Source organism: Peromyscus leucopus, chromosome 16_21 (assembly GCF_004664715.2).
Source record: "Peromyscus leucopus breed LL Stock chromosome 16_21, UCI_PerLeu_2.1, whole genome shotgun sequence".
Lineage (NCBI taxonomy): Eukaryota > Metazoa > Chordata > Mammalia > Rodentia > Cricetidae > Peromyscus > Peromyscus leucopus.
In genome coordinates, this window is record NC_051084.1 from 5,862,699 (window position 1) to 5,884,238 (window position 21,540).

The 21,540-nt window shown below is 51.5% G+C and overlaps 1 protein-coding gene across 2 annotated transcripts in view; it reads left to right on the top strand.

Annotated features, from left to right (window-relative positions):
• The window catches only part of Bicral (BRD4 interacting chromatin remodeling complex associated protein like), a 63,096-nt gene that overhangs the window by 28,867 nt on the left and 12,689 nt on the right, over positions 1-21,540 (top strand). For both annotated transcript variants that reach the window (XM_028887177.2, XM_037200005.1), the window contains exons 5-6: positions 1,772-3,448; positions 21,292-21,397. In XM_028887177.2, coding sequence (XP_028743010.1) covers positions 1,772-3,448; positions 21,292-21,397 — 1,783 coding nt within the window. The remainder of the gene's footprint in view (positions 1-1,771; positions 3,449-21,291; positions 21,398-21,540) is intronic.

Here is a 21,540-nt window from a genome sequence, read left to right on the forward strand (position 1 = left end):
CTAAGGCACAGGGAGTTTTTACTCAGCCTAAAATTACACGAGGCACGTAGCTGGGATTCTGACTCCGGCCCCAGCTTCTGGAGCCTGTGTTGTTAAGCTCTAGGAGAATTTAGACAGGGTGGGACCTGAGGAATCTTAAGATCACTGTGTGTAAGAGCTTAGTGGGTGGGGGCGCTTGCTGTGCCAGAGTGAGGACCTGAGTTCAAATCCCCAGGACTTGAGGACTAAAGCGCCAGGCCTTACTGCGAAAGTGCCTATCACCCCAGTGGGGGGTCTGCGATGGAAGGATTGCCGGGGCTTCCTGGCTGCCAGCCTGGCTCCAGCTTCAGTGAGACCCCAGTTCAAGGGCCTGAGTTAGAGGGTGCTGGAGCAGGACACCAGACATCTTCTGGCCTCCAGCCATGTGCACCAGGACCCGTGTGTGCATCATGCTACACACACCATACACATACACAAGAGAATTACTGCTTAAACTTGTATTACCTTAGTCTTTTCCATCACACTCTTCCACAGATGATGGTCTGCTATGGGACTGCTCAAATCTTTGTCCTGCTGTGCCCCTTCTGAGTCATGTTAATCTTGGGTGTATCTGTAAATCTCAGTAATGTCCTGTTTTCTCAGTAGGAAAGCACAATAACAAACTGTCTCACAGTGGTCCGTGGAAACCACTCGGTGTAGTCAACAACGTGGACTCACCACCATCATCACAGTTTTATGTCCCTCATCTGGAGAACTCCATGGCATGCAGAGAGTCTGTGGCCATGCTCAGGTCCTTCAAGTATCTCAGGGTATTATCTGATCACATTATACGAGACCTCTTGACCTGCTTCTGTGGCTTCAAAGCCTCCCTTCAAAGCACATGTCCTGGAGACTTGTGGCTCATTGTCCTTTTTATTTTTCTTGTGGTTCTGGAGATCCAACCCAGGACTTCACTCATGGTAGACAAAGGCTCTAACCACTGAGCTACAGTCCCACCCCTTCTTTTCTGTTCTCAAGGCTGGATTTCACCCTGTGTCCCAGTAGGCCCTCAAGCTCTCAGTGATTCTCTGACCTTAGCCCCTAATGTGAGAGGTAGAGGTGCCGGCCACCCTGCCTGACCTCCACCTTCATCCTGCCCTCGCTCACGTTCCCCATGAGTCTCCAAGATTTACTGTGAGGTGGGCCTGCCTGGTTTTCTGTCTAATCATTTAGCCCATAATGCCTCATTAGCTAGGGACTCAGAATTGTTAACTTTTTGCAAATCAAAATACTTGTTTTTTGAGGTGTGTGTTTGTTTGTTTGTCTGAGACAGGGTCTCTCTTCACAGTCCTAGCTGTCCTGGAACTGGCTGTGTAGATCAGGCTGGTCTTGAAGTTGCAGAGCTCCACCTGCCTCCAGAGTGCTGGGATTAAAGGCCTGTGCGCCACGCCCGGGTTCTCTATTTACGTGTGAGACAGTCTCACAGTGTAGCCCAGGCCGACCTCGAACTCTTGACAGTCCTGAGCTTCGGTTCTGAGACTCCAGGTGTGAGCTACCACATCTCAGCCTGCTTCTCACATGTTCCCTATAAAATAATCTGTCAAAGCAATGAAATACAACAGGACAAATAAGGCAAGCAGTTGGGAGTGAGTCGTGTCTTACGGGGGGCTGCAGGTTCCAGGCCAGCCTGAATAAGACCGGGGTGCTCTGGAAACCTATCATTAAGCTTTATTTATATTCATTCCAGAGTGAGATTTTACGGTTTCTTCTGAAGGTTCCATGTGCCTTGTAACATGCTGTTTCTGCTTTTCAGAACGCTGACCCTAAATCGTCCCTCAAAGGTGTAAATAGCCAGCTTGGAGAAGGGCCCAGTGATGGACTGCCACTTTCAAGTAGTCTTCAGTTTCTTGAAGATGAACTTGAGTCTTCTCCTCTTCCTGATCTCGGCGAGGACCAACCCTTTGATATTCTTCAGAAATCCTTGCAGGAGGCCAATATCACTGAGCAGACGTTGGCCCAAGAGGCGTACCTGGATGCCAGTATAGGCTCAAGTCCACAGTTTGCACAAGCTCAGCTCCATCCCTCTTCATCAGCATCCTTTACTCAGGCTTCTACTGTTTCTAATTACTCAGGTCAGACACTGCAGCCTATCGGGGTGACTCACGTGCCTGTTGGAGCATCGTTTGCAAGCAATACAGTGGGTGTGCAACATGGCTTTATGCAGCACGTGGGGATCAGTGTTCCCAGCCAGCATTTGCCTAACAGCAGCCAGATTAGTGGCTCTGGGCAGATACAGTTAATCGGGTCATTTGGTAGTCAGCCTTCCATGATGACTATTAATAACCTAGATGGCTCGCAAATCATATTAAAAGGTAGTGGGCAGCAAACCCCAACCAATGTGAGTGGAGGGCTCCTGGTCCACAGACAGACTCCTAATGGCAACTCGTTGTTCGGGAACTCCACCTCCAGTCCGGTAGCACAGCCTGTCACCGTTCCATTCAACAGCACAAATTTTCAGGCGTCTTTACCTGTGCATAACATCATTATTCAAAGGGGTCTCGCACCAAATTCAAATAAAGTCCCAATTAATATCCAGCCAAAGCCGATCCAGATGGGTCAGCAGAGTACGTACAATGTGAACAGCCTGGGGATCCAGCAGCACCATGTACAGCAGGGGATCTCCTTCGCCTCCGCAAGCTCCCCCCAGGGCTCCGTGGTTGGTCCACACATGTCTGTGAACATTGTCAACCAACAGAACGCCGCGAGAAAGCCTGTCACCTCCCAGGCCGTGAGCAGTACAGGGGGCAGCATTGTCATTCATTCCCCCATGGGCCAGCCTCACACCCCCCAAAGTCAGTTCCTTATACCTACCAGCCTTTCCGTCAGCTCCAACTCGGTACACCACGTCCAGACCATAAATGGGCAGCTGCTTCAGACTCAGCCCTCGCAGCTCATCTCTGGCCAAGCGGCCTCAGAGCATGTCATGTTGAATAGGAATTCTTCTAACATGCTCAGGACCAACCAACCCTACTCTGGACAGATGCTTAACAACCAGAACACCGCTGTCCAGCTAGTGTCTGGGCAGACTTTTGCCACCTCTGGAAGTCCAGTGATCGTCAACCATGCCTCTCCTCAGATGGTTGGAGGACAGATGCCCTTGCAGCGGGCATCGCCGACAGTATTACATCTGTCACCGGGGCAGAGCAGCGCTTCCCAAGGAAGACCAGGCTTTACCGCCATGTCCTCGGTGACCAGCATGTCAGGACCCACGCGGTTCCCTGCTGTTAGCTCGGCCAGCACTGCTCATGCCAGTCTTGGGTCCACAGTGCAGTCTGGGGCATCGGGATCAAACTTCACGGGAGACCAGCTGCCACAACCAAACAGGACTCCGGTCCCGGTCAGCGCGCCCCATCGTCTTCCAGTCTCTTCTTCCAAACCTACCAGCACTTTCAGCCACACCCCGGGAACGCAGCAACAGTTCTTCTGTCAGGTTAGTGCCGGTCACGTGGTTCGATGGGCAGGGAAGCCGGAATTTTTGTTGTATTCACTCAAATACCATTTTCTCCTCAGGTGAGACTCACTTATTAACTTGAGTTTCTCAGTTTATGGTTGACTGTACTTCCATCTTTTTTTTGTTGTTGTTTGTTTGTTTGTTTTTAAAGATTTATTTATTTATTATGTATACAGAAGAGGGCGCCAGATCTCATTACAGATGGTTGTGAGCCACCATGTGGTTGCTGGGAATTGAACTCAGGACCTCTGGAAGAACAGCCAGTGTCCTTAACCTCTGAGCCATCTCTGCAGCCCCTGTTCTTCCTTCTTAAGGAGAGCTCTCAGCCCATGGGGCATTAGAGTGAACACCTGGGATGAGACGGATTTGGGGCCAGTGAGATGCTCAGTAGACACTCGGTGCCAAGCCTGACGCCCTGAGCTTGACCCCTGGGACCCCCATGGTGGAAGGAGACACCGCCCCCCAGCGTTGCGCTCTGACATTGACACACGTGCTGGGTGTCGTACTGTCTGTCAGTGAGACGGAACACCAGGACCAAAGGCGGCTGAGGAGGAAGGGTTTGTGCGGCTCCCCTTTCTGTCACGCCCATCACTGAGGGAGTCAGCGTTGTAATTCAGAATAGACCTGGAGCCAGGAGCCAGGGCAGAGGCCATGGAGGGAGCTGCTTACTGCCTTGCTCCCCATGGCCTGCTCAGCTTGTTTCTTCTTTCTTTTTGCTTTTTGTTTGTTTGTTTTGTTTGTTTGTTTGTTTGTTTTGAGACAAGGTCTCACTACATAGCCCTGACTGTCCTGGAGCTCACTATGGAGACCAGGCTGGCCTTGAACTCACAGAGATCTACTTGCTTCTGCTTCCAGGGTGCTGGGATTAAAGGCGTGCGCCACTATGCCCAACTTCTTAGCTAGTTTCTTATACACCCAGAATTACTTGCCCAGGGATGGCCTCGCCCACAGTGGGCTGGGCCCTCCTACAGCATTTAATCACCAAGAAAGTGGCCCATAGACATGCCCCCAGGCCAGTCTGATGGAGGCCATTTCCTCAGGTGATTTCAACAGATGACTCCAACTTGTGTGAGTTGACAAAAAACTACTACAAAGTTGCACTTGTGTGCACACGCATATAAACACATACAAATAAGTGCAATATATATGTAAGACGAATTGCTAAACGGTCTTATTAATAAAAAACCCAGAGCCAGATCTTGGGGTGAAAACCGAGAGACCAGAGGAATAGGACCAGCCACAGCCAACCTCACCTCACCAACTCCTCAGCTTCCAGAGAGACCTGCTTCCTGCATACCCACACCCATATATATGCCTTTCTGTCCCTGCCATCTCACTTCCTCTCCGCCCAACTACATCACTTCCTCTTCCTGCCCAGCTCTGTCACTTCCTGTCTATCTATACAGTTAACTAGTGTTGGAATTTAAGGCATGTGCCACCACACCTGGCTCTGTTTCCAGTGTGGCCTTGAACTCACGGAGATCCCATGGATCTCTGCCTCCCGAACGCTAGGATCAAAGGCGTGGGCTACCACTGCCTTTGTTTGACCTCTATTTTAATCTAGTGGCTGACTTTCCTCTGATCCTCAGATAAGCCTTATTAGGGTGCACAATATATTGGGGGACAAATATATCACCACATACAAAATTTTTAATTCTTGAGTTTGAATCTAGGTTTTATTAGGTGAATGACATGCACCCAGTAAAATGATCCCTATAGACTTCATTCTTGTGAGTGAAGTGGGGTAATATCTCCGTGCCGTGGAGTTTACGGGAGGCAAGCTGTATCTTTCCAGGGCACTGTCCTGAGACACGTGGTTCAGTGGGAGCTGCTCCGTGGGTCAGACACGTGGTTCAGTGGGAGCTGCTCCGTGGGTCAGACACGTGGCTCAGTGAGAACTGCTCCGTGGGGTCAGACACGTGGCTCAGTGAGAGCTGCTCTGTGGGGTCAGACACGTGGTTCAGTGAGAGCTGCTCCGTAGGTCAGACACGTGGCTCAGTGAGAGCTGCTCAGTGGGGTCAGACACGTGGTTCAGTGAGAGCTGCTCCACAGGGTCAGACACGTGGCTCAGTGAGAGCTGCTTTGTGGGTCAGACACGTGCCTCAGTGAGAACTGCTCCGTGGGGTCAGACACGTGGTTCAGTGAGAGCTGCTCAGTGGGTCAGACACGTGGTTCAGTGGGAGCTGCTCCGTGGGGTCAGACACGTGGCTCAGTGAGAGCTGCTCCGTGGGGTCAGACATGTGGTTCAGTGGGAGCTGCTCCGTAGGTCAGACACGTGGTTCAGTGGGAGCTGCTCCGTGGGTCAGACACGTGGTTCAGTGGGAGCTGCTCCGTGGGGTCAGACACGTGGTTCAGTGGGAGCTGCTCCGTGGGTCAGACACGTGGTTCAGTGGGAGCTGCTCCGTGGGTCAGACACGTGGTTCAGTGGGAGCTGCTCCGTGGGGTCAGACACGTGGCTCAGTGAGAGCTGCTCTGTGGGGTCAGACACGTGGTTCAGTGAGAGCTGCTCCGTAGGTCAGACACGTGGTTCAGTGAGAGCTGCTCCGTAGGTCAGACACGTGGCTCAGTGAGAGCTGCTCAGTGGGGTCAGACACGTGGTTCAGTGAGAGCTGCTCCGTGGGTCAGACACGTGGCTCAGTGAGAGCTGCTTTGTGGGTCAGACACGTGCCTCAGTGAGAACTGCTCCGTGGGGTCAGACACGTGGTTCAGTGAGAGCTGCTCAGTGGGTCAGACACGTGGTTCAGTGGGAGCTGCTCCGTGGGGTCAGACATGTGGTTCAGTGGGAGCTGCTCTGTGAGGTCAGACACGTGGTTCAGTGAGAGCTGCTCCGTGGGGTCAGACACGTGGCTCAGTGAGAGCTGCTCCGTAGGTCAGACACGTGGTTCAGTGGGAGCTGCTCTGTGGGTCAGACACGTGGTTCAGTGGGAGCTGCTCCGTGGGGTCAGACATGTGGTTCAGTGGGAGCTGCTCTGTGGGGTCAGACACGTGGCTCAGTGAGAGCTGCTCTGTGGGGTCAGACACGTGGTTCAGTGGGAGCTGCTCCGTGGGGTCAGACACGTGGTTCAGTAGGAGCTGCTCCGTAGGTCAGACATGTGGTTCACGTGGCTCAGTGAGAGCTGCTCCGTGGGTCAGACACGTGGCTCAGTGAGAGCGTGCTTTACCTAGCTGGGGCCCTGGGTTCCAGCCTCAGCACAGTAACAGGCACCAAGCAAGCTAATTATTGCTGGTCCTCCTCCCACGCGGGAGGACTTGCTACTCAACCTGCTTCCACCCACACATCTACCTCCTCCGTCATCATCTCCACAGCCTTCTCTACATTCAGAAGTCTCTAGAACTTACATTGCTATATCAGTAATTGAGTGTCAATCTTTTAAATATACAGACACCGATCTGTGTACCTCTGAGGACTCCTGCACTCAGGTGTACAAATCCACACAGAGGCACACACATAGACTTAAAATAAAAATAGGGATGCTCAGCCATTAAGAACATTGGCTGCTTTTACAAAGGACTGGAGTTCAGTTCCCAGCACCTGCATGGCAGCTCCCAAACTCTCTGAAACTCCAGTCCTGGGAATCTGACACCCTCTTCTGGCCTAGATGGGCACCAGACACACAGGGTGCGTAGACATACACACAGGCAAAACACCATGCACACTAAAAAAAGACAGATCCTCCAGATCAGGAAAGGAGCCTGATCGTGCAGGCTTAGTTCCCAGTCAGTCCCATTTCTCAGCAACACCCTGACAACAAAAGAAGAAAGAAATCCTTTCGTTTAGTATGTGGAGTCCAAGGCCTTGGCTCATCTCACCACCATGCTTTAAAAGCTACAACAGATTCTCCTGTTTGGCTGCTGCTGTTTTTACCGGGTTGTTTCTTGACATACTTATTTATTTTGGGGTGGGACACACATCAGCTGTGAGCACCTGTGGAGGTCAAGGGGAAACTGTAGGAGTCCCCTCACCCCGGGAATGAGACTGAAGACCCAGGCTTGGTAGTGCGTGCCTTAACTGGCTGAGCCATCTCCCCAGCTCTAGTTTTACTACATGTATTTATTCCTGTGTGAGTGTGAGGAGGGAGGGGGTCAGAGGACAGTTTGCAGGGGTCACTTCTCTCCTTCCTCCACGTGAGTTCTGGGGATTCAGTTCAGTCATCGTCAAGCTTGGTAGCAAGCCCTTCACCTGCCATGTGGTCTGTTTATGTGTGGGGTGTTTTGCCTGCCTGCATGTCTGTGCACTGCTTCCCAAAAGCATGCCTGGTGCCCAGCGAGGCCAGAAGAGGGTATTGGAGCTTCTGGAATTGGAGTCACGGATGGCGTAGCCACCGTGTGGGGGCTGGGAACCAGACCCTGGTGCTCTGCAGGAGCAGCAAAAGCTCTTAACCACTGAGCCAGGGCTCCAGCCTCCAGCCGCACTTTCTTGCTGACCCTGTGTTTTGTGTTTTAAGACAGGGTCTCACATGGTAGCCTAGGCTGGCCTGAAATTTTCTATGTAGCTCAGACTGGCCTTGGATTTGAGCAGTCCTGTTTCTGCCTCCTAAGTGCTAGGATTATAGGCATAGGCACCATGTCCTCCTCCATCAGTCTCTGTCCTTATGTTTTAGAAAGGTATGAAGCAATTGTGTGTGTGTGTGTATGTGTGTGTGTGTGTGTGTGTGTGTGTGTGTGTGTGTGTGTGTGTGTGTGTTTTCTGAGACAGGTTTTCGGTGTGTAACAGCCCTAGCTGTCCTGGAACTTGCTTTATAGAATCAGGCTAGCCTTGAACTCAGAGATCCTCCTGCCTCTGCCTCCTGAGTGCTGGAATTACAGGCGTGTGCCCACTGCCCGGCAGAAGCGGTTCTTTTAACAGTGCCCCTGGGTTTGGATTGCTATAAGTACACTTGGAGTATCGTTTTCCGGGTTGTCAGATGCTGTGCCCTCCAGACTGTCAGTGTGATTGGTCCTGACCCTGGTCCTGACCCTGGTCCTGAACACTGGGTGCCCTTCTGCTGGGTATGGTGGTGCACACTGTGATCCCAGCATTGGGTGATGGAGGCTGGAGGGTTGATCAGGTGTTCAAAACTAGACATGGCTACATAGTGAGCTTGGGACCCCGCTGGGTCACCTGAGACCCTGATTTTCACACATAGAAATCCTCGAGGCTCCTTTCAGAGTCTGCACTAGCCCACCCTGCCAGTGGCCACCCTGACTTTCTCCAGTGCCCAGATGCTCTGCACTGAGAGTGAATGCACTCGGGTGGGCTCCTCCTCCTCACTGGGCTTTAGACCCACAGGCTCTTGTTCTACACAGTGGGCACAGGCTGGCTGATGTTGCTTTTATCCCAGTCTATCCCAGACCGGGCTGATGGTACCCTCCACATGGTCTGCTGTCCCTCTCGCCAAGCGTCCTTCTTGATTCGAATGCCCTTCACCAACAAAACACTTCATTCTGTATTCATTATTTGATTTCTCTGCCCCTTCCCTGGAATCAACACTTTGTTTGTTTGTTTGTTTGTTTGTTTGTTTTCTTCAAGACAAGGTTTCACATAGCCCAGGGTGGCCTCAAAGCTGTAGTGTGGTCAGGATAGCCCTGGATTCCTGATCCTCCTCCAAGCCCCACCTCCCAGGTGCTGGGATATAGGCATGTGTCACCACGCCTGCCTGGAATCTTTTTGTTGTTGTTGTTTTTGTTTTTCGAGACAGGGTTTCTCTGTAGCTTTGGAGCCTGTCCTGGAACTCACTCTGTAGACCAGGCTGGCCTTGAACTCACAGAGATCAGCCTGCCTCTTGCCTCCCAAGTGCTGGGATTAAAGGCGTGTGCCACCACTGCCCGGCTTTTTTTTTTTTTTTTAAAGATTTATTTTTTTATTATGTATACAGAAGAGGGCACCAGATCTCATTACAGATGGTTGTGAGCCACCATGTGGTTGCTGGGAATTGAACTCAGGACCTCTGGAAGAGCAGTTGGTGCTCTTAACCTCTGAGCCATCTCTCTACCCTCCCCCCCCCCCCTGTCTTTTTTTTTTTTTTTTTTTTTTTTTTTTTAAAGGAGAATCCTATTCTGATGGAGACAGTGTATCTAAAACCCAACATCTGGAGCTGGGAGTAAAATTGAGCAGTAGAGTACTTGCCAAGCAGGCCTGGGTCTGGTGACCTCAACCATGTACAGTTGAGGGGTGTGTGTGTGTGTGTGTGTGTGTGTGTGTGTGTGTGGTGTGTGTGGTGTGTGTGTGTGTGTGTGTGTGTAGAGGTGGAGTGCAACTCAGTTGTACATGCAGAAGGCCCCGGATTCCATCCCCAGCCCCACCAAACAAACTGAGCCGTGTGTGTTTGCTACTGATGTTCTCAAAGTGCTGAAATGGAGGTTGTGCACATATCAGGACTAAGTCAAGCCGGGCGGCGGTGGCGCACGCCTTTAATCCCAGCGCTTGGGAGTCAGGGGCAGACGGATCTCTGTGAGTTCAAGGCTAGCCTGGGCTACCAGAGAGTTACAGGACAGGCTCCAAAGCTACAGAGAAACCCTGTCTCGAGAAAACAAAATAAAATATAGTGGTTTCCAAAAATTTAGGGGAAAGCTGATAATTTTCAGTGTAAATGTAAAATCCTTAATAAACAGCTTGGGAGAATTATGAGTAAAGACAGTATGACAGATTAGAAACAGAGTCCCCTCCTGCTTATAAACCCCCAGAGGAGAGCTACTGCAGATTCAGGGCAGTCTGGGCCAAGAGTGAGAGACCCCGGCCCAGAGAGAAGCCAGCAAACATAAGCTGTGTAGCAGATGAAAATGCAGAGTGGTACCCAGTAGTCGAGAGCTTCCAGCCTGTGCCCACTGCACATCTCCTCCTGTGGACTTTAGATTCCTTATGACACAGCCTGTCCTTAAAAGCTGGATGACAGGAAATGACAGGCTGTTCATCACACTGCAAACACTTCGCTCCATTATGGAACTTGAAATAATATATATTGATAAGCTTTGGCTTTTTGGTTTTTTGTTTGTTTCTCTGTGTATCCTTGTTTTGGTTTTTCGAGACAGGGTTTCTCTGTGTATCCTTGGCTGTCCTGGAACTCTCTCTGTAGCCCAGGCTGGCCTCGAACTCACAGGGATCTGCCTGCCGCTACCTCCAGAGTGCTGGGATTAAAAGGCGTGCGCCACCCTGCAATCAGCTTTATTTTTGTCATAATCAGTTCTCTGTTTTCACCCAGAGCATGGCTATTTCCCTACCCCACCTCAAGTGGGAGGAGCCTATTGCTGACTCCCCAGTTTCTTGTACATAAAGCTAACAAGAAGCCTCTCTCGGCCAGAAAGATGCTCAGCGGTTAAGAGCACTTGTTACTCCAACAGAGGACCTGAGTGTGATTCCTAGCACCCACCTGGAGTTCTAAAAGATTTCAGAAAAAAAGAAACAACACCCACAAAGAAAGTTTTATCCTGAAGCTTCAGAATAGTTCTTGTGACTTTTATGCAAGAAGATCAGGGAAGTAGGTCACTGGTGTAATTCCCAGGCTGTTCCTGCCGTCTTTTTTCAGAAATTCTACCTGGAGTGAGGGAGCGAGGGACATGGCTTTGGGGGCAGCACGTGCTGTGAGGTAGTAAGTAGGTCACCTGCCATTTCTATCCACAGGACCCAGAGTGACTCCTGCTCTACAGTTACTTTGTAAATCTCCTGTAGACATCATGGGCTGTTGTGATGAACAAAAACACCATTATCCACGCATGTAGTGTTTATGCTTGTGAGAATTTAAATTTAGCAAGTGTTTTTTAAAGATTTATTTTTATTATTTTTCATTTTGTGCATGTATGGGTCAGTGTAGGCACATGAGTACACGTGCCTGAGCAAGCAGAGATCTGAGGTCCCCTGGAGCTGGAGTTGAAGGCACTCGTGAGCCACCCAGGGTGGGTGCTGGGGACTGAACCCAGGTCCTCTGCAAGAGCAGTAAGTGCTCCTCACTGCTGAGCCGTCTCTCCAGCCCATAATCCAGCATTTTAATAATAGAAATGGTTGATATTATGGGTCAGTGAGAGCTCAGCAGTTAAGCGCTTGCTGAGCAAGCCTGGCAACTTGAATTGACCCCCGAAACCCACTCCGAAGAGGAGTCCTCTCAGCTCCACACATACACACGTGCACACTGGCACGCATGTGTGCACACACTAGTAATATATTTTTAACTCGGCGTTGCATTCCGTCTAAGTACTTCATGAGCTTGGTCCCAGGCTCTCCCATGGGATGGGGAGGTATTGAGTCGTAGTTTCCTCCCCGGCTCCCCGGCCACCACTTGCTAGGGGTGTCCCATGGAGCCAGCTTCCTGTGAGTCTCATCCCCACTCTCTGTAATGGGGAGGCTCTAGAGCCGCAGAAATTGGAAGGCTGCAGCAAACTGTTCACCCATGTCTCCGTAGCCTCTAGTCTAGAGTATTTGTTTATTTGACCTGTGTCCATGTGTGCCTGTATGGTGTGCACACATACAAACACAAACACACTTTTTCCTCTGAACCATTTCAAAATCCTTTATAATCGAGTGACTGTAAATTCTTCAGCAGGCATCTCCAGAGAACAGGAACTTGTCGCCGTTCTGTGTTGTCGCTGTCAAAGAAATTTAGTGTTGACAGCAAAATAATGTCAGATTTCTTTGAGTCAAGACATTAATGCCATTTACAAGAGTTTTTTACTCAAAATTCAACCAGAAAATACTGTTTGCACATTGGTGGCTTACATCTTTAATCCCAGTGATTAAGAGCATCTTGCTGCTCATGCAGAGGAACTGAGTTCGATTCCCAACATTCACATAAGACAACTCACAACTGTTTATAACTCCAGCTCCAAGGAGCTCTGACACTTGTGGCCTATGTGGGCACCTTCACTGACATTATTCTCTCTCTCCCTCACACACACACACAATTAAAAATAATAAAAACCAACATTTTATAAAAGCCTTAAGGGCCTGCAAGATGACTCAGCAGGTAAAGGTGGGTGCTGCCACCAAGCTAAGCTCAATCCCTGGACCCCACACAGTGGAGAGAGAAAACCCAGGCCCACGGGTGGTCCTCTGATCTCCACATGTACACTGTGGCATGTGCTCCGTATCCCTCCACAAATGTAAGAAAATAAAACAAGTCCTTGAACAAAGTAGATAAAATAGTGTAATGAGCCTGGCTCTTCAGTCAGCTATTGGCTGTGGCCCCGTGAGCTCATGGCTGCTCCTGTTCATCTGGACCTCACCCACTGCCCTCCCCGCCCCCTTGCTCTTTTGAAGCTAACCCACGGTCTAGAGAGCATCTCTGACCCTGCTGTGTCCCTGCGACTTAACATGCCTGAGTTTGACTGTGGTGAGCCAGTGGAGCTGGGCCCTGCTTCGACACGTCTTCCGTTCGCAGGCTTGGTTGAGAATGCCCTGCCTCAAACCGAGAACCGGTCATCCTCCATGGAGCCAGCCCTGTGAACTGAAGCCTTAAAGCCAAAAGTAACCCCCAAGCTTGACACTGTCTTCTGAATGACTCAGAATTTAAGTCCGTGATTAAACCAGATGATTGGTATGAGAATTTAGCTTGTCAAACGAAACTATGAGAGGCCCAGATCTCTTCAGGGCTCCCAAAGCTTTAGTAGATTTCAAGTCCCTGGGAGCCACAGCCAGCATGCACCCTCCTCCGTGGCCTTGGCTGTGAGGTGCAGGTGTGAGCAGGCTGATTTCCCTACCCAGGTCTCCAGCCTGCCTCTCTCCAGTCCTACCCTCCTCTCTTACTGTGTCTGTAAGCTTGCTTTTTCTCCCATACTTTCAATAAGTCACCAGACCCTATAAAAAACCAGACCCTATAAAAAAAATTGTTTGAGGTGGGCGGTGGTGACACACGCCTTTAATCCCAGCACTCCGGAGGCAGAGCCAGGCGGATCTCTGTGAGTTCAAGGTCAGCCTGGGCTACAGACAGAGAAACTGTCTCGAAAAACTTAAAAGAAAAAAAAAAGAAAAGAAAAGAAAAAAATTTTTTGAGACAGGTTTTCTCACTGTTACAGCTCTGGCTGGCCTCAAACTCACGGAGATCCACCTGCCGCTGCTTCCTCAGTGCTAAAAAGTGTACCACTACACCCAGCTTTAAATTCTTCTCTGAAAATGTCTCATCCACTCCATGAATGTTGGAAATATTGACTAACCAGGACAGTGCCGGGGCTTAAGCAAATTCTTTTTTGTCCTTTCTTGGAGCCGCACACAGCTCTGCAGTGAGTCCCACACCACAGTGCGGGAGGGGCGCAGTGCCCACACGGCCGCCTTCCTCCTCCTCTGCTTCTCTCTCCGTTTCCGTAGTCAACTCTGCAGTGGGCTGTAGGGAACCTTCGTGGGAAAGCGAGAGCTGGGTGAGGAAGCCCGGCTGAGTCATCCTTGCCTGTCAGTGAGTGGCTTGTGGTCTCAGCCTCTCTTTAGTTCTCTCGGCCCTAAAATGAGGAACTTAGCCACACAGTAGGGTCATCGGGGAGCCTCTGAAAATGCGCATGCCTGGACCTTATCCCCATAAATTCTGATCGGAACTGCCTGGAGCAAGGACCTTAGGCACCGGTATTTTACAAAAGCTCCCCAAGTGACTTTAAATGCAGTTCAGGGTGGAGGGCACAGAGTTAGCCAATCCCCCAGCCCATTCTGGCCCTAATGGGACCTCATTAGACAAGTGTTCCTCATCAGTGACTGATGGGCCCGCTTCCAGAACACCAATCCTAACCCATCTGCCTGGTGACCTGGGCCAGGCCCTCTGGGAGCTTTCCACTCCTCGGAAGAAGCACGCAGGGCTGGCCTGCACTCAGGGTCCTCTGAACAGGCCAGACACATAGGTGGTGCCTTTGACCCAACACTGATGATATCCACAACCTGCCCTTTGTTGTGGATACCATTCACTCTGCTTCAGCCACCCTCCTCCTCAGGCTCCGCCCCAAATACCTACAAGTTCAAGGCTCTTTTGGTTTCCTCTCCCTGTCTTTTCATTTGTACTGACCGCTAAGTATGTGGCCCCAGGCTGTGTGAGGTGTTTTCTCTGATCACTGACTCAGCACTGAGTATTGCCACACGACAGTCCCTGGAATATAAAACCCTGTTCAGGAACCCAGAGAAGCCAGGGTTCACATACACTTTAAAACACGTGTCAGGTTTGGGCAAATTCTAACAAAATCGGACAGCACAAGACAGTGCTGGCTGATCTGGGACCTCCTGTTGTTACATTGTGTGTGTGTGGCCACACATGCATGCCACAGTGTGAGTGTGGGGTCAAAGGGCAGCTTGCAGGAGCTGGTTCTCTAACCCCCTGTGGGCCCCAGGGGTCACACTCAGGCTTGGCAGCAGGAGCCTTCCCTGCTAGGCCATCTCCCTGGCTGCTGATCTGTAAACTTCTAAAGGAAGGAAGGGGTAACAAGACAAGAGGGTCTAGGTGGAGAATGTTCCAGAAAGGAGATGTGAAAAGTCTGGGGAAGGAGAAGGTGTGTACCCTGGGGGAAGGAAAGCAGGTCCAGGTGATGGGAGGAAGGTGACTGGTGGGACAGGTGTGCATGTCCTGTGGGTTTCACAGGTCGCGTTCAGAGCCGTGTTGTGCCAGGTGTGAACCTTTAATCTCAGCACTCAGGAGGCCGAGGCAGGCAGATCTCTGGGAGTTCAAGGCCAGCCAGGGCTACACAATGAGAGCCTGTCTCAAAAACAAAACAAAACCACAAAAGAGCCTGTGTTGCTGGGTACGGTGGCACACGCTTTCGATCCCAGCACTCAGGCAGTAGCAGGCAGATTTGGTGAGTTCGAGGCCAGCCTGCCCTACATAGTGAGTTCCAAGACAACCAGGGCTACATAGTGAGATCCTGTCTCAAAAACAAACAAGTAAACAAGAAAGCCAGTGCCATAGGCCAGGCGAGGACACACACCTGTATGTGGTCCAGGCACTTGGGAATTGGCAGGTAGACACCAGATCAGGAGTTCAAGGTTAGCCTCGGCTACAGAGCCACCTCAGCTTGAAGGCCCCATGGGCTGTGTGAAACCCTGTCTCAAAAAACAAACAAAAATAGCCATTGTGTTAACCTAAATGTGAAATAGTGAAGACTCGTGTAGCCTTATGCTGGGGACATGGTGCGAAGTACACGGATTGGGAACGATGAAGTTAGAACTTGGGACTGGCTGCCATGGTGGAAGAGCAATACCACAAGATCCTAACGGTGACAGAAACAGGAAAGGAAGTTGCTGAGCTTCAGGTGTGATCGTCAGGTCTGAGGTAGCCAAAGGACAGTGGGTGTTAAATAGCCACAAATGTGAGGACCGAGAGGGTATTGATTGAGCAGCGTATAAATTGTGAGTGACGGTGACAGTGGGTGTGAGGACGGGGACAGTGGGTGTGAGGACGGGGACAGTCGGTGTGAGGACGGGGACAGTGTGAGGACGGTGACAGTCGGTGTGAGGACGGGGACGGACAGTGTGAGGACGGGGACAGTGTGAGGACGGGGACAGTCGGTGTGAGGACGGGGACAGTCGGTGTGAGGACGGGGACAGTCGGTGTGAGGACGGGGACAGTCGGTGTGAGGACGGGGACAGTGTGAGGACGGTGACAGTCGGTGTGAGGACGGGGACAGTCGGTGTGAGGACGGGGACGGTGTGAGGACGGTGACAGTCGGTGTGAGGACGGGGACAGTCGGTGTGAGGACGGGGACGGTCGGTGTGAGGACGGGGACGGTCGGTGTGAGGACGGGGACGGTCGGTGTGAGGACGGGGACGGTCGGTGTGAGGACGGGGACGGTCGGTGTGAGGACGGGGACGGTCGGTGTGAGGACGGGGACAGTCGGTGTGAGGACGGGGACAGTCGGTGTGAGGACGGGGACAGTCGGTGTGAGGACGGGGACAGTCGGGTGTGAGGACGGGGACAGTCGGTGTGAGGACGGGGACAGTCGGTGTGAGGACGGGGACAGTCGGTGTGAGGACGGGGACAGTCGGTGTGAGGACGGGGACAGTCGGTGTGAGGACGGTGACAGTCGGTGTGAGGACGGGGACGGTGTGAGGACGGGGACAGTCGGTGTGAGGACGGTCGGTGTGAGGACGGGGACGGTCGGTGTGAGGACGGTCGGTGTGAGGACGGGGACGGTCGGTGTGAGGACGGGGACAGTCGGTGTGAGGACGGTCGGTGTGAGGACGGGGACAGTCGGTTTGAGGACGGGGACAGTGTGAGGACGGGGACAGTGTGAGGACGGGGACAGTGTGAGGACGGGGACAGTGTGAGGACGGGGACGGTGTGAGGACGGGGACAGTGTGAGGACGGGGACAGTCGGTTTGAGGACGGGGACAGTGTGAGGACGGGGACAGTGTGAGGACGGGGACAGTGTGAGGACGGGGACAGTCGGTTTGAGGACGGGGACAGTGTGAGGACGGGGACAGTCGGTTTGAGGACGGGGACAGTGTGAGGACGGGGACGGTCGGTGTGAGGACGGTGGCAGGTGACAGTCGGTGTGAGGACGGGGACAGTCGGTGTGAGGACGGGGACAGTGTGAGGACGGGGACGGTCGGTGTGAGGACGGTGGCAGGTGACAGTCGGTGTGAGGACGGGGACAGTCGGTGTGAGGACGGGGACAGTGTGAGGACGGGGACGGTCGGTGTGAGGACGGTGGCAGGTGACAGTCGGTGTGAGGACGGGGACAGTCGGTGTGAGGACGGGGACAGTCGGTGTGAGGACGGGGACAGTGTGAGGACGGGGACGGTCGGTGTGAGGACGGTGGCAGGTGACAGTCGGTGTGAGGACCAGGAATGGTAAGCTCAGCTCTCAGGACCGGGACACGGTATGCATGCCAGAGGGAGCGCGCATGTGGGAAGTCAGGGGAGCCGGGCCTGAGCCGGGGTCAGCAACTGGGAGGCTCGCTGTTCAGTGCAGTCAGGTTCAGTGGACCGAGTCAGGTGTGGCAGCTCATGGCTGTGATCCCAGCACTTGGGAGACTGAGGCAGGGGCCTGCTGTGAGTTCAAGGCCAGCCTCGCTGTTCAACGATGCCCTTTCTGAAGAAAACATAAGGGGGTGGAGAGATGACTGAGGACTGAATTTGGGATCTCAGTGCCCAAGTAACAAGTCTCGTGTGTTCGTCACACGCTGTGACATCAGGGGGTGGGAACTAGAAGATGGCTCCCTTGCAGCCTAGAAACTCTAGCCTTGAGGTAAGAGGCAGGGTGATAGGAGGACAGCCGATGCTCTCCTCTGCCTCTGCACGTGTGCGCAGGCTTACACATGGTGTGTTTGCAGGACACACACACACACATACACATACACACACCACACACACCACACACACACACAACACACACACACACACACACACACACACACCACACACACACCACACACACACCACACACACCACACACACACACACACACACACACACCACACACACACACACACCACACACACCACACACACAACACACACACACACACACACACACACACCACACACACACACCACACACACACCACACACACCACACACACACACACACACACCACAGACACACACACACACACACACCACACACACACCACACACACACACACACACCACACACACACACACACACACACACACCACACACACACACACACACACACACACACACACACACGTGTGCGCGCGCCAATCGGTTTTGGGTGGTTTTGTTTTGCTTTGTTTTGTTTTTTTAAGTTTTTAGTTTTTCAGAACAGGGTCTCTCCACATAGCCCTACTGTCCTGGAACTCCCTCTGTAGACCAGGCTGGCCTTGAACTCAGAGATCCACCTGCCTCTGCTGGAATTAAAGGCTTGTGCCACCGCACCCTGCAGAATGGGTTTTTTGAAACGTCAAAGACCACTCCTAGTGACACACTTCTCCAACAAGGCCACACCTCCTCATCCTTTCAAATACCGACCCCCAGTGTCCAGGTATCTCTAAGCCTATCAAGGCCATTCTCATTCAAACCGTCACATTTTTTAAATGTCGACTCATCCTCTCTTGTCACCTGGAGCTCGTCCCACTGATCAAGTTGAATGGATTAGTCACTCTCTGCTGCTGTGATAAAATACTACGACCATGGCAACTGAAAGCAGGGAGAACGTATTTGGACTTAGAGTCCCAGAGTGTGAGTCTCTTATGGCTGGGGGAGTGTCAGTGACGGCATGGTGGCCCAGGCAGGGAGCTCAGGACCACATCTCACCCAAAGCATGAAGCAGAGAGTGAATGGATTAGGAGAAAGAGGCTGTGAATCTGAGAGACAAAGAGGCAGGTCCATGAGAGGTGCTGGAGGAGGAGAGGGGAGGAAACGATGCAGTTATATTTTAATCTCAAAAAAATGTGAGAGAGAGAGAGAACAGACGGAAGAGTAACCTGCATGCAAGCATTCTCAGAGCAGCGCCCCTGCCTCAGGAGACTTGGGTGGTGCCTGGGACTCAGTAGATGAAAGTCACCCTTATAGCTTGGAGCAAACTTTGTTTTTATTTAAAAAAAAAAAAAAAAAAAAATCTAGCATTCGCCAGCTTCATCTCCTACTGTATTTACTAGACACGACCTGGAACGTTCCCTGGCTATCAAACAAACAATGAAACAAAATGGGGTAGAACTGTAATGAGAGCCAGATGGAGTTCACCACGGGAGCAAGGAGAGGGGCTGGAGCCGGGGGGATGACCTGAGGGGGGCTACTGCACCCACATCGGGCCATTCAAGCCCTCCCGAAACTCACTCCAGCTCCAGAATAGTCAGCGCCGCCTTTGGGCCTCTACAGGCACTTAAACTCTCATGGAGCGTACTGGGCCTGTGTGTGTGTGTGTGTGTGTGTGTGTGTGTGTGTGTGTGTAGATACACATAAATTAACAAATAATAAAAATAGCCAACTGTGGTGGCACACCCCTTTAATACCAGGACTAGGGAGATAGAGGCAGGCATATCTAGAGTTCAAGGCCAGCCTAGTGTACATAGTGAATTCCAGGATAGTCAGAGCTACATAATAGACCCTGCCTTAGAAAACTAAAAATAAACAAGTAAACAAATAATAGTAAAAACAATCCCTAGCCCGGCGGTGGTGGCGCACGCCTTTAATCCCAGCACTTGGGAGGCAGAGCCAGGCGGATCTCCGTGAGTTCGAGGCCAGCCTGGGCTACCAAGTGAGTTCCAGGAAAGGTGCAAAGCTACGCAGAGAAACCCTGTCTCGAAAAACCAAAAAAAAAAACAAAAAAAAAAACAATCCCTAATGTCGGGGCCAGACCACCTTCCCCAGGAGAGATTCCCACCAGCAGTGCCCTGCCCATGCCATCCCATCTCTGCCCCACAGTATAACAGTCACAACAAGTGTTCCATTCCCCAAACAGAGGATGCAGTCTGTGCCACTGTGGTAGTTAGGTTAAAAAGGGTGGGGTTATAGCTCAGTGGCATAGCACCTGTCTGTCTTGTGCAAGGTTCTGGGTTCAAGTCACAGTATGGCAAAGAAGAAAACTGGGCCGGACGGCACACACCTGCGATCCCAGCTGCTTGTAAAGCTGAGACAGGAGGATCAGGAGTTCAAGGGCCTAGGACGGCGGCGGTGGCGCACGCCTGTAATCCCAGCACTCGGGAGGCAGAGGCAGGTGAATCTCTGAGTTCAAGACCAGCCTGGACTACAGAGTGAGTTCCAGGACAGCCAGGGCTACACTGAGAAGACCTGTCTTAAAAAACAAACAACCAAAAATACAAAAAAAAAAGAAAGAAAGAAAAAAGACAACGGATCATTTCCCACTCATTTACTGCACATGAGCTAACGTGGTATTGGTCCACTGTAGACCGAGACAAAGCAGTTCTCTCCCTCCTCTGCATGACTTATGAGAGCAGCATGGCATCGGGATGCTTAAAATCGGTTAGGGCATTGGTTTAGTTCTTTAAAATACCGGGAACTTCATTTTTTAAAAAAATTGGCCAGGTGTGATAGTCCATGTATTTAATCCTGCTCTCCAAGCAGAGGCAGAGAGAAGTCTGGGACTTCCAAGCCAGCCTGATGTACAGTGTCAGGTCAGCCAAGGGCTACCTGCCCCCCCACCCCAAAAAAAGAGAGAAAGAAAAGAAAATTGCACGAGCTTATAGATTTTAAAGGATATACTCTGAAACTCTCCCGGTGTGACAGAAGAATGTTTTTAGGGTTCTTTTTGTAATATCTAACTGGAAGTGACACCAAGCAAACATTATGACCTTTGGTTGAGGGACTGGAGAGACGGCTCAGTGGCTAAGAGCATGCACTGATCTTGGGGACCTGAGTTCGGTTCCCCAAAGCAGCGTTCTGTGGCTCCCACTGCCTTTAACTTCAGCAGCTCCTAGGCCTCTGGCCCTCTTCTGCCTCTGCAGACACTGCACTTTCAATACAGTGTAATACAGGCAGGTAATTTAAAAATAAACAATAAATCTTTAAAAAATGAAGCTCGTCTAGCGTTTGTTTGTATTTTCTTTATGAGACGGTGTTTGTATGATGGCCTGGCTATCCTAGAACTCATAGAGTTCCACCTGCCTCTGCCTCTTGCTCAGATTAAAGGCATTCGATACTTCAAATGGCTTGTGTGGCATTTTAAACTTACCTGTTGGGGCTGGAAAGATGGCTCAACAGTTAATAAAAGCATCTTGCTTTTATTGCTCTTGCAAAGGCCCCAGGTTCAGTTCACAGCAACTACATGGTGGCTCACAACCATCCATAACTCCAGCTCCAAAGGATCTCATGTCTTCTGGCCACCGGGTACACGTGTGGTACACAACACATACACATAGCAAAACACTCTAACACATTAAATAAATCTAAAAAAAAAAAAAAAGTGATCTGTAATCTGTACTTATAACGGTGACATTAACCTCTTTCTTGGCTCTTTGGTCTACAGGCTCAGAAAAAGTGTTTGAACCAGACCTCCCCCATCCCCTCGTCCAAGAGCACAGACAGCCTGAGGCCGCCACAGATCCCTGGACTCGTGAGCACAGCACTGCCAGGTCAGGAGCCTTTGCAGAAGTCGGCTGCAGTCTGCCCCGCCCTCTCTCGCCGCCTCTGTCTTCCTGAGTCTCCCCTGGTCTCTGAATTCGCCCCATCGTCCCTTTTCTCTGTACCCTTCCCGCCCAAAGACTGGAGCAGCGTG